We start from the raw sequence: 12,779 nt of genomic DNA, 5'->3' as shown, positions 1-12,779 counted from the left end.
GCTGTTATGTCATTAGTCCAGAGTGTGGATACAGTAGGCTGTTATGTCATTAGTCCAGAGAGCGGATACAGTAGGCTTTTGTCATTAGTCCAGAGAGCGGATACAGTAGGCTGTTATGTCATTAGTCCAGAGAGCGGATACAGTAGGCTTTTGTCATTAGTCCAGAGAGCGGATACAGTAGGCTTTTGTCATTAGTCCAGAGAGCGGATACAGTTGGCTTTTAGGTCATTAGTGTCATGCAGAAGGTGTCTCCATTACTTGTAAACATATCCAGCAGGATGATGAACAATGTTAGACAACTTTTTTCAAAAGAATTAATGAAGACTCTTTCTCTGAAGCTACATGACATATCATAAAAATGTTATATATTTTATTTCAGCTGATTTTGGGCTGTCAAAGATAATAGGACAAGAAGTTACAATGACAACAGTTTGTGGCACACCAGGATATTGTGGTAAGATTTGTTATTTTCACGCTGTACTGACTCGCACTGATATTGTCACTGTGTACCAACAGCAAGATGCAAGAAACTACAAGAATATTTAGATATTTGCAGAGGTTTCTATATATTCCAGCTCCAGAGGTTCTAAGTGGAAAGAAGTACACCAAAGCTATTGACATGTGGAGTGTTGGAGTCATCACATATATACTGTAAGTCCTGTCTTATAACATATGGTATGCTCATCAGGTAGAATGTAGTAGCTCCACTGTAGTTTACCTCAACATGCTAGAAACTGCTTTCATTCCTGTCACATACTGTAAGTCTTGTCTGACCAGTATTTTAAGATGTTAAAATGGTTAATAGGATTTTTACCTTTGCCAATGTTTTCTAAATAATGATGTTTGTAAGATGATAAAGTCACTCCGTTTTATTCCTGCTGATTGTTGTGATGATGATGTTGAGGAGTGCCTACCTGACTAATGCTGCCCTTGCTGCCCCTCAGTTTGTGTGGCTATGAGCCGTTCAGCGCTGACACCGACCGCCTGATGTACAAGCGTATCATTAAGGCAGATTACCAGTTCGACTCTCCCTGGTGGGACGAAGTGTCAGAGAACGCTAAGGTAAACCTGTCTAACTCTGGACTATTCATCCACTCTCTAGCTTTTCACAGTTCCTCCAATGAAACAATTATGTGGAGATTTGAGGTAGAACTGGATATCTTCTAGTGACAGTACTGAAACCACATTGAACCTTTTCACAGATATATAGTAGGCGTCATTAATAACGGGTCAAATGATATATATATATATATATATATATATATATATATATATATATATATATATATATATATATATATATCTCAGGTAACGTAAAGTTTCTCAGACATAATAGAACTAAGAGTGTCATCATAATGTTAAATGTGTTGACAAGCATGACACATTGTGACATACAGACAAAAAGTTCAAACAGCACTAGCAAACATCAGTTGTTACATAGACCAACCCCCAAAATGAAAATGACAAACATGAAACACTCGGTCATTCAATATCTTGTGTACCCTCCTCGCGCGTCCAAGACACAGGTGCACCTTGTTGTCATGCTCCTTATCAAGTTCATAGTCGTCATGTGAGCGAAATATTCTCAAGCACGACGTAAAACCCAATTTCACCTCACCTCACCTTATCCAGTTCATAAGAAAGCTTGTGGAATCACATTCCATTCCTCTACTAGAGCTCTGCAGAGTCCTGGGAGATCCACTGGTGCTGGGTGACGTGTTAACACACGTCAACTGAGTTCATCTCAGGCATGCTCAATTGGGTTGAGGTCTGATGAGCAGACTGGCTTCTCCATCCGCTCTACATACTGCTGCCTTTAAGGAATTCCATGACAATCCTGTCCCTATGATGCCTAGTGTTGTTGTCTTGCACAAAGAGGGTCAACCATGAAAGCCATGCAGAGCTTGCAGGAATGGTACTGCTATAGGAGCCAGAATCTCGTCCCGATAACACTGTCTGGTAAGATTACTGCCGACCATATGCAGTGGAGAATCCCATGACCGAACCCCCCGCCAAATCTGTTATGTGTGGCCACAGTTGCATCTGTGATTTGCTCTCCATTGCGACGATAAATCCTCTGCCGACCATCATTGAAGGACAAACTGAATCTGCTTTCATCTGAGAAGAGCACACAAGACTATTGACGTTGATTCCAGCGGCCATGATGTCTACTCCATCTCAAACGTGACATGGTGTTAATAGAGGACGAACTGCAGGTCGCCTACAGCAGAGTCCGGCTGCCCTTAAACGTTGCATTGAGGAATCTGTCACGTAACGCAGTGTTAATCATGTACCTATCATCTTGGACTGTTGTGACTCTCGGGCGACCTGTGGTCGACGTGCATATTCCACCGACCCATTAGCTTGATATCTCTGCCACAGTCTACTAATAGCACTCTGACTCACATTAAAGCGGACAGCAACCTGCCGCTGAGTTTGCCCAGATTCCAATAGCCCTATAGCCTGGCCCCTTTCAGCAAGTGTAAAAAAACGTCTCACTTTAAGCTGCGATTTCAAACAGGTACCTGACTCCATGCATAGTGCGCGCTTTGCACGTCAAATCATTGACATTGAGTAGCAGGTGGATTTCTATATTGATAATTTGAATAAAACATGTGCCATTTGTAACAGAATGTATCGGACATTAAAGAATGTAATAATGACATTTCAAAGGCCTGATGTGTTTTTCCATACTGTTAAAAAAGTTTGTAAAACATTCAGTTGTATATATTTCAAACAATTTTTCAAACAAGATTTTGCAACTTTTAAGAAATAGTGTTACCCATAGTTTGACCCTTCATTAATGATGCCAGGTATATAATATATTGCCCTAAATCCCTGCCATTCAAGACTCATACTTGTCACTTAATACGTATTTGCCTGCAATGTTTAAGGCATCCAGGCTGAAACAGTAGTGATTAGGTTCTCCACATCTTCATTGCATGGTAATAAAGTGCACTTCATACTGTCATCCACCTGAACTTGAAATACATAATGTAAGAGTATCTGGACAAATGGTGCTCTGAATTTACCCAAGGGAGTTGTGATTATGAGAATCTGACATGTTCATTTACTGAAGGACCTTGTACGAAGTATGCTGACCTTAGACCCCAAGAAGCGGGTGACTGCTGCAAACGCTCTTAGACATCCATGGGTGATGGGCAAGGCCAATCGCATCCACCACATGGAGTCCACCTTTGACAACATCAAGGAGTTCAATGCCAGGAGGAAACTCAAGGTAGACTTGTGTGCATCTCTCAGGTGCATTTAAACAGTGTGTCTGTAGACCATGTGTCCTGTGTGTATCTGTAGACCATGTGTCCTGTGTGTATCTGTAGACCATGTGCCATGTGTGTCTCTGTAGACAATGTGTCCTGTGTGTATCTGTAGACCATGTGTCCTGTGTGTATCTGTAGACCATGTGTCCTGTGTGTATCTGGAAACCATGTCTTCTGTGTGTATCTGTAGACCATGTCCTGTGTGTATCTGTAGACCATGTGTCCTGTGTGTATCTGGAGACCATGTCTTCTGTGTGTATCTGTAGACCATGTCCTGTGTGTATCTGGAGACCATGTGTCCTGTGTGTATCTGTAGACACTGTGTCCTCCTTGACTGTAGACCATGTGTCCTATATGTATCTGTAGACCATGTGTCCCGTGTGTATCTGGAGACCATGTCTTCTGTGTGTATCTGTAGACCATGTCTTCTGTGTGTATCTGTAGACCATGTCTCCTGTGTGTATCTGTAGACCATGTGTCCTGTGTGTATCTGTAGACCATGTGTCCTGTGTGTATCTGTAGACCATGTGTCCTGTGTGTATCTGTTGACTATGTGTCCTCTTTGTCTGTAGACCATGTGTCCTGTGTGTATCTGTAGACCATGTGTCCTGTGTGTATCTGTTGACTATGTGTCCTCTTTGTCTGTAGACCATGTGTCCTGTGTGTATCTGTAGACCATGTGTCCTGTGGGGATCTGTAGACCATGTGTCCTGTGTGTATCTGTAGACCATGTGTCCTGTGTGTATCTGTAGACCATGTGTCCTGTGTGTATCTGTAGACCATGTGTCCTGTGTGTATCTGTAGACCATGTGTCCCATGTGTCCTGTGTGTATCTGTAGACCATGTGTCCTGTGTGTATCTGTAGACCATGTGTCCTGTGTGTATCTGGAGACCATGTGTCCTGTGTGTATCTGTAGACACTGTGTCCTGTGTGTATCTGTAGACCATGTGTCCTTGACTGTAGACCATGTCTCCTGTGTGTATCTGTAGACCATGTGTCCTCAGGGATCTGTAGACCATATGTCCTGTGTGTATCTGGAGACCATGTCTTCTGTGTGTATCTGTAGACCATGTGTCCCATGTGTATCTGGAGACCATGTGTCCTGTGTGTATCTGTAGACCATGTGTCCTGTGTGTATCTGTAGACCATGTGTCCTGTGTGTATCTGTAGACCATGTGTCCTGTGTGTATCTGGAGACCATGTCTCCTGTGTGTATCTGGAGACCATGTGTCCTGTGTGTATCTGTAGACCATGTGTCCTGTGTGTATCTGGAGACCATGTCTTCTGTGTGTATCTGTAGACCATGTGTCCTGTGTGTATCTGTAGACCATGTGTCCTGTGTGTATCTGTAGACTGTGTGTATCTGTAGACCATGTCTTCTGTGTGTATCTGTAGACCATGTGTCCTGTGTGTATCTGTAGACCATGTGTCCCGTGTGTATCTGTAGACTATGTGTCTTCCTTGTCTGTAGACCATGTGTCCAGTGTTCATTCTAGCCTTGATAAAAAGACGGCCCATGGCCCACCAGCCCACAGTTAGGTGGGCCATTTAGAAAATAGTGTGGGTCATGTCAAATTGCTGTGACTTGTTAGACATACACTACTAATTAGTTACTAATTTGAGTTCACTTACTGGTCCGATAATTGTCTGTGCCATTCCCTGTAAACACATTATTTTTGGGATGGGTAATACACACCGTACATCACATGTGATTTGCCTCTTTGTCGAACGATACCCATGGGTAAAGCTGCAAACACGTATTTTGAAAAACCTGTGGACATGATACATCGCCCTGGCATTTCTCCTCAGACCCATCCTCTTTTAGGTTATCATCGCCGCGGTTGGTTGTGCTCTCTGTATCGCCATCATGACAAAGTTTTTGCTTTTGGGCAAAAAAGGAATGAATTTTCGATTGACATCAGCATTTGACAGCTGGTGTGTCCCCATGGCAACAAAAGTATAAAACTGCTACATGCAACGTGACTGGATCACTCAAAGAAACCGACCAATCGGAATCTGTTTTACAAAGCGCATCAGATTTTCTCATAACACCGATTTGTAGGCTTCGCACTGTCCGTTTGAAACAGCTTGAAAGTGATGTGCAGAGTTTTTGGCATTCAAAACAATAACAGCTCGCTTCAGTGAGAGAAGGTAGCGCATTTTGTTACAGTTAAACTAAGCCTGCGTTTTGAATTTTGCTTGTGTTGACGCTTGAAAACAAACTCGTAATGCATTTCAGATTTATGTTTAATATCTTGAGTGCGCCCACGCGGCCCGCCAGTATTTTTAAAGTGTGCAATATGAACTTTCAGTGCGCGAATGGCTCAAGGGCGCTGCCTAGAATGAACACTATGTGTCCTGTGTGTATCTGTAGACTATGTGTCTTCCTTGTCAGTAGACTATGTGTCTTTCTGGTGGCCTTCTGTCTTTCTGAACCATCTATTTAATAACTTCAGATTCATGCTGAGATGCTTACATGCTTCAAATGATTGTTTCAGACTGCAACAGAAGCTGTCGTAGCTGTTGCCAGAGCAACCAGAAATATCCAGAATATATTTGATGGTCCAGGCCTAGCCAATGTTACAGGAACATTCCCAATTATGGAACAGGCTGGTGAACAATCTGAACCAATCGGTGGACAAACTGAGCTCACAGCTGCTGCAAGCTAAAGCCCTGATTGGTAATCAGTCGACCAATCACAAGACAGTGACATTCATTGGCTACTAACTAGCCAGCTACAGAACAACTGTATGGATTTTATCTTCAAGTTTTCTTTGACCAATGGAGTATCTGTGATATTATGAAAATGATCTTAGATGATGAAATGGTGATTTGCAACACATGGTATTGAAGGAGATTTTTAAATACATGCTGACCTCCATTAATGCTGCTGCTCCTCATACTACTGAGAAGTTAAAAGGAGGAGCTTGTTTGTGATGTTGGACTATTTGTTGGTAACTATTTCACACATTCAGGTTTACATAGTTGACCAAACTCACATCCAGAAATGTGTATTGGAAAGCATTGTTTCAGATTTGTTCCTTTGTTTGTTTCAGTTTATGTAAGAAATCTTTCAGAAGACAATGCCAGTTTATTGATGTTCTGTTGATTTGTTACAGTGTTTTGTATCTCAGGATTTTGTCCAGGTATATCATTCACAGATATATTTAAATATTGTTTACTAGTTGTGAGCCATTATTGTATTTAACTGCCTTTATAAGTGACAGGTCTTCCTAAACAGCATGTGATGCATATTCTGTGTCTCCTGAAATCACTGCACTACTATGTTATCTTCGTGTGATAATAACTGCCATGTAACTATACTTTTATATGAAAGTGGTTCATTCATATCGAGTAGTACAAAATTGTTGTACATAATTGTATCTGTATGTTTTGGGAAAACAAAATAATCCAAGAGTTTGTGGCGTTTTTGCAAATTTTGTGATTTTCAAGAGCTCAATGTTGCAGCTGGCTGTTTGATGTGGCACCTGCCACATGACTACCTTGCCTGGCCTTGCCTTGTGGCCGGCTGTTTGATATGGCACCTGCCACAGGGCTACCTTGCCTGGCCTTGCCTTGTGGCCGGCTGTTTGATATGGCACCTGCCACAAGGATATCTTGCCTGTTAAACCTACCCAATATAGTAGTCATATTACCAGCTACACAAAACTATTTGGGCGATGTTCCATCTAAAGTATTTCATAAATATTCTTCAAACTTAAACCAGAGTTTCCCAGGTTGAGATAGGAATGTTTTCTCCTACCTTACATGTCTTCACCACAGGAGCATTATAGCATGATGCACTGGCATTTAACCATGTGTGGTCACAGGGCTAAGCCTGGAATTTCTATAACACTGCTTCCCTGGTACTGTTTCCATATAATGCATCCTGATGTTACTGTGTTTCTCAGCATATATTTTATATATGGTTGTGTAATTTAGTGTTGGTTTACTGCTGGGTTGTGTTATTATATGATAGTGATATAGAATCTGAGATAGGTTTTATATGGTAAATGAATGGAAAACTATTAAATGTAGATTTCCATAATTTTTTCAGTCAATGATATCGTGAGAGAAGCCATTGTTTTAATTGTGATATATTTTGTAATAAATACAGAATACATTTGTATGGACATATATGCACTTATGCAAACAGTGGTATAAATGTTTTTAAAGTATTTATTTCCATGTCAGTTTGTAGTAGCTTTTATGTCAGTTTGCAGTTCAGGCTTCCAGATATTCCAGGTCACCAGCAGAAGTACCGATATATTCCCCTTCAGTGTGTGGTGAATAATGGGATCAGGCTTGCTTACTTGGTTGATGCATATCATTGTATCCAATTTGCATTGATGGATGCTCATGATCTTAATCACTGGATTGTCAGGTCAAGACCTGACCATCACCATATTTCAGGAATATGGTTGACTGAGCTAGAAAGCATCAAACAAACAATTGCTGTGTACCTTAACTAAAACACCACTCTTTGAATTTGTTATAGAATCATTGGGGTTTCAGCACCCTTGGAAAGTACCCAAGATGTGTGTCCAGATGGTCTGTGTGTGGGGGATTAGATCAGTTATGTTGTTGGATGTAGGAACTTTACAATCATGTGATTTATACAGTTTTTTGTGATATAAATATTTCTTTTTAAGAGGCAGCACACAAGTATGACTAACTCGTTTTTTAACAATTGTGAGTGATGGCAGGGAAGATATGCATGCAGAATATGTCTCCTCTTGTGAGCTGGACACTGGGAGCCAGGCTGTGAGTTGAAAGGTTCTCTGGCACCTGCAGGGCATTCCTGCCACATGAAACAGGATGTAATAATGTTGAATGAAGTACTAACGCAAACCTGGTGAATGTGATGTTCAATGAAAGAAATGAAACCTTAAGAAGTTTAGAATTAGAACTTCAGTCAGTGTTAAGAGCATATGCAATACACAAACCACGTGTATAGTTGAAATATAATGTAACCAAGTATGAACATGAACTGACAGCTGATGTAATCGTTATCAATGATGATTTATTGAGGTTGTGTACACTGACATAGTGCACGACACTCCACACGGAACAAGCTGGACGCCATGCTGTAAATGGCTGTGTGGGCAACACAGTTAACATACGGGAGGTAGAGGCCAATGTCAAACGCTGTCAAGAGAATGGGCGAAAATGTATGCAAGTTTTCGTGAACACTGAACCATGTTGCAATGGCCATGATGGGCAGTCCTGAAACGATGTAAATGATTGCTGATACAAAGAATACTCTGGTTGATACTCTTCTTGATCCAGTTTGAGCAAAACTTTTACCTAGGCTTTTCCAAATCTTGAAATAAGTAACGACCAAGAACATTGTAAATGCAATGAATTCGACATCCACGAATATTGCATAGGCCAAGGGAAACCAATGTTTTCTTGAAAAATTGCAAGTGGGTACGCAATAGTATTCATTTTCTTTTTTAACAATGGTTGTTGTCTTTCCGATCAGATATATTATGGGAGTGCTGGTTATTAATGAAAAGCAAATCCCACTGACACATAGTTTCAGGACAAAGTACCTCGTCATGTGATATCCAAGTGGTTTGCAAGCCTTCTGATATCTCTGGTAGGCAATGGCTGAGAGCACCACGCCCATCATGGCTGCGCTGAAGTGCTTGGCGAACGTCTGTGTCTTACAAAGTACGGAAGCATCAACGATGTCGATGTCGTAAGCAAAACGCAGCAAGAAAGTACATGGTAGACAGACAAACACAATGACCATGTCCAATACGGCTAGTATCTGGACAAATGATCCAAATACATTTTTCTTCAAATGACAATGGTAGATAAAGAAGACCAAGCTGTTTCCGGTGACGCCCACAACAAAGAGGACCAGGGTGTAGAGGAGAACTGGCCAGTGAAGACTCCCCATCCCTAGCCGGGACGCTGGCAGGTCGCAGACGGCGGTATCATTTCCCATACTGCTGGTCCGTCTGTCGATTTAGAGACAGTACAAGTATACTGACTTGTCTGGTCCAGGTCGTCTTGAATGCTGCATTGAAGTGTAAAGAGCACTGTATGTATCTTCAGATGACACTTACCCCCCACCCCACCCCACCCCTCTAGATACAGAGAAGCACATGATGTAATTGTAAGGGAAGAAGAAAAACCTGTGGCGTGGGTTTCAGTTCCCGTTTTCTGCAAAATTGAGTTAATCAGAGGCCCAGATAAGCTGCGTATCCGGGTAAAATACGCATAGAAAATTTCCAATTACGCATTGAAAAATAATTGTTGCGTACTTATTACGCATTTAAAATGTTAGATACGCAAAAAGTTTAAAACGAATGCGCACGGAATATATTTATAAAAATCGCTTGCGTAATGAAAAAGACATCGATTGCTATCAAGTTGTACTGTTAGTATAGGACATGTGTTGTACTGTCAGTATAGGATGAGTGATTTTTTATGAAATCATTTCCATTTTATTTAAATTGGTTTTGATTAGGTATGACATAAAGCAGAACATACCTGCTTAGTAAACTTACTCAATGACGTAATACTTAGGTGAGTAAAATGACTGAAATACGCACATATTTGAAAGCAGTGGGTAACGGAAAATGAAATACCCACTCAACATTCATAATACCCACCCTAAAAAAATACAGTGGGTACAGTACCCACATGAGCTAAATCTAATCTGGAGCTCTGAATTGAATTTAAGATATGAATTTTATAAATGTCTGTCTTACATGGAAATATACAATAAAAGAATCACCTTTGGCAATCGTTACCGATAAAATGGATCTATTAACATCTATTAACGCATAACCGATAGTACTTTATCTCGCGGTAAATTCATTTTAGGAGCATATTTGAAGTTACCTGTTTGGGAAGGGTTCCCCTGACAAGTGGTATCTCTTCCCTTGGCAGGACGGTATTACTGATTGCAAACTGATTATCAGCAGCGAATTATGTTTGGAAGAGGAAAACAGTGACACTGCTGTACCCTTGTAGATAATATTTCCCTGTCCTATTTCGTGCGTGGAAAATGTCAATAGGTCCATATCGTGTCAGTTGACAGTTTCATAAGCTGGTTGTTGACAACTATACACCTGCGCCTGCTGTAGTGACCGCTCGGCCCAACGTGCCAGTGAATTTATTGTGATTAGATGAATAAACGAACAAAGAGTTGAACTAATATACAAGTGACAGATACACTCAGTTAATACAACCAAACTGGCAGGGTTTCCTTATTAAGACACTGAAACCGTACAAAACAATACGTACATGGAATAACATGTTGGATTCACGTTTTAACCCAATGGGGGCGGTGAGGTAGCCCAGTGGTTAAAGTGTTCGCTCGTCACGCCGAAGGCCCGGGTTCGATTCCATACACTGGTGCAAAGTGTGAAGCCAATTTCTGGTGTCCCTGGTTATTGCTAGAATATTTATGAAAGCAGCATAAAATCCAACTCGGTCAGTTAACCTAATGAGACGTAAGCCAGCAGAGACAGCTTGATCTTCCCAAACAGACGTGTCCATCTCGTCTGGTACGTGGCCTCACACTTACTGTTGTCAGCGATCTGCGATACCTTAATGACAGGCAAGTGAGCCTAAGTGGTGACACGAGTTTTCCGTCTTCTGTCCATCATTTAGGTTTATATACTGTAAGCCATTAAAACGCAATTGGTATTTGTTGTCCTGAAACTCACAAAAGTTCTATTGAAGATTTTTGCCTGCGATACAGAGGATGTAGGGATAAAAGGCTGTTATTCTGGCTCATTTCGAGTTCGAGTCCCGGAGCATTCCTCTCACATGAACTTTGATACTTAAAACTGAACCTTTGACATTTCTCGTAAACACAACCACATTCATGAAACACGTTGTGCACATGCATTACCTGCACCCAGGCCCTGTAAAAGCACAAGGAATTGTGGAACTCAATCACTTCGAGAAAATGCCACACTTGACACAAGACGAAAGGAATCCGGTTATCGGTATGGTCAGCCAAGGTGCTTCAGATGTGATGATTGCCAGGCACTTTAATGTGCATCCATCCACTGTAAGTCGACTCAGACAACGTTTTCGGGCTACCGGAAGTGTTGCTGATCGTCCGCGACCTGGTGCACCACCTGTGATAACAGCTCGACAAAACCGCAATATCCGAGTTTCACACTTTCGAAATCGGTCCCAAACAGCTGATGATTAGGCAAGGACGACAATTGGGACAAGTCAACGTCATTTCAGCGCCCAAAAGGTGCAAGGACGCCTCGCTGCCTTCAACATCCGGTGTCGTGACCCGTACCGTGGTCCAACCTTATTGCATCGCCACAGACTTGCCAGACAGCGATGGGCAGCAAATGGGGCCAATCTTGGCAACAGGACATGGCCAGATGTCATTTTGTCAGATGAATCCAAACTGTGTCCTTGAACATGATCGTTTTGGAGGGGGTGGTGTCATGATCAGACCACAGACCATCAGAGGCTGCAGACCATCCAACAGCTGTTCCTGAGAAATGTGTGTCTTTCAATGCCCCAAAGACTGCGAGCATGTCTTGCAGCGCACGGTGGACACACACGATATTGACTGCAAGTGACCCCTCCTTTGTTTGATGTCGTTGTTGCGTCACTGGTGTTGTTGTTGACTGGACATTTTCAGATGAAATTATTCACAGATGTTCACTTAAAACATATCTGCCAGTTAGGTTTATATATGTTGAAATTGGTGTGAGTAAAGAAAGTATGAATGTCAAATTGCGTTTTTAATGGCTTACAGTATATATTTTTTTTTCACATGTCCTCTGTAACGACTAGGTCTGGAAAGCTCAGATTTTCTGTGAAAATCTGGAATTGGTGGTAAAAAAATACGTTCAAGTATATGTGTACCCTCCGTGCAGTCTGGCCAACTTGCAGTCGTCCCAAGACTTAATTAGTCTGATCTCACGTAAGTCGTGGCATGGTGATTGTGTCAAAACAAAAATGATTTCAGGCGAGTTTGGGACTCGCTTTCATTGGTATGGTTGTCACAATATGCACGTGCATTTTCATTTTCACGAATGTCATGAAACTTTTCACATGTCTGCCTTTTTTCGGTGCGTTTGGTCGATATGCTTTTTCATCAGAAAACACACTGATGTTGGTAATAACTGTCAATTTGAATTGAAAAACATGTTAACAAAACCGTTAATTATAATATAAACACCACCTTGTAAGAACAAAATTTGCATTTGGTTTTGAAACGCGACGTTTCTTTTGTGGTTCAGTATATATGCAATGCAACCACAGTGCAGTCTACATAACCGAATGTAAGCGTAAATGGTACAGCTATATCACAAATTACACAATTCCTTACAGCACAAGTCCTTATCTTGGCGACGAGCTGCAAGCTGTCAGTCGGCGTCAAGCCATCAGTCGCCAACAACTCACCAGTCGGCGCCAGTAGGCAACTATCCATCAATCCGCGTCTAGCCATGAGTCGGTAGCAAGCAATCAGTCAGTTACAAGCAATCCGTCACCATCTAGCC

General features: G+C 41.6%; 2 protein-coding genes across 3 annotated transcripts in view; one reads left to right on the top strand and one right to left on the bottom strand.

Moving 5' to 3' along the window:
* The window catches only part of LOC124255779 (calcium/calmodulin-dependent protein kinase type IV-like), a 31,073-nt gene extending 23,606 nt beyond the window's left edge, over positions 1-7,467 (top strand). For both annotated transcript variants that reach the window (XM_046689697.1, XM_046689698.1), the window contains exons 8-12: positions 380-454; positions 576-651; positions 945-1,062; positions 3,080-3,238; positions 5,778-7,467. In XM_046689697.1, coding sequence (XP_046545653.1) covers positions 380-454; positions 576-651; positions 945-1,062; positions 3,080-3,238; positions 5,778-5,948 — 599 coding nt within the window. In that variant the 3' untranslated portion in view covers positions 5,949-7,467. The remainder of the gene's footprint in view (positions 1-379; positions 455-575; positions 652-944; positions 1,063-3,079; positions 3,239-5,777) is intronic.
* A 705-nt stretch (positions 7,468-8,172) lies between these two features.
* Positions 8,173-10,390, bottom strand: LOC124255780 (mas-related G-protein coupled receptor member B4-like). The gene is made up of 2 exons (XM_046689699.1): positions 10,138-10,390; positions 8,173-9,307 (listed from the first exon to the last, which is right to left on the bottom strand). Exon 2 carries the CDS (start codon positions 9,233-9,235, stop codon positions 8,303-8,305), a length of 933 nt encoding a protein of 310 aa, XP_046545655.1. The 5' UTR covers positions 9,236-9,307; positions 10,138-10,390; the 3' UTR covers positions 8,173-8,302.
* Between the last annotated feature and the right edge of the window lie 2,389 nt (positions 10,391-12,779).

The sequence above is a fragment of the Haliotis rubra genome, unplaced genomic scaffold (assembly GCF_003918875.1).
Source record: "Haliotis rubra isolate DU_JTF1 unplaced genomic scaffold, ASM391887v1 Scf61, whole genome shotgun sequence".
Lineage (NCBI taxonomy): Eukaryota > Metazoa > Mollusca > Gastropoda > Lepetellida > Haliotidae > Haliotis > Haliotis rubra.
Note: the sequence above shows the minus strand (reverse complement) of the source record. Positions and strands in the feature narration are given on the sequence as shown.

Coding starts and splice junctions, on each gene's coding strand:
- LOC124255780 (XM_046689699.1), bottom strand. CDS start 9,235: ATGGGAAATGATACCGCCGTCTGCGACCTGCCAGCGTCCCGGCTAGGG.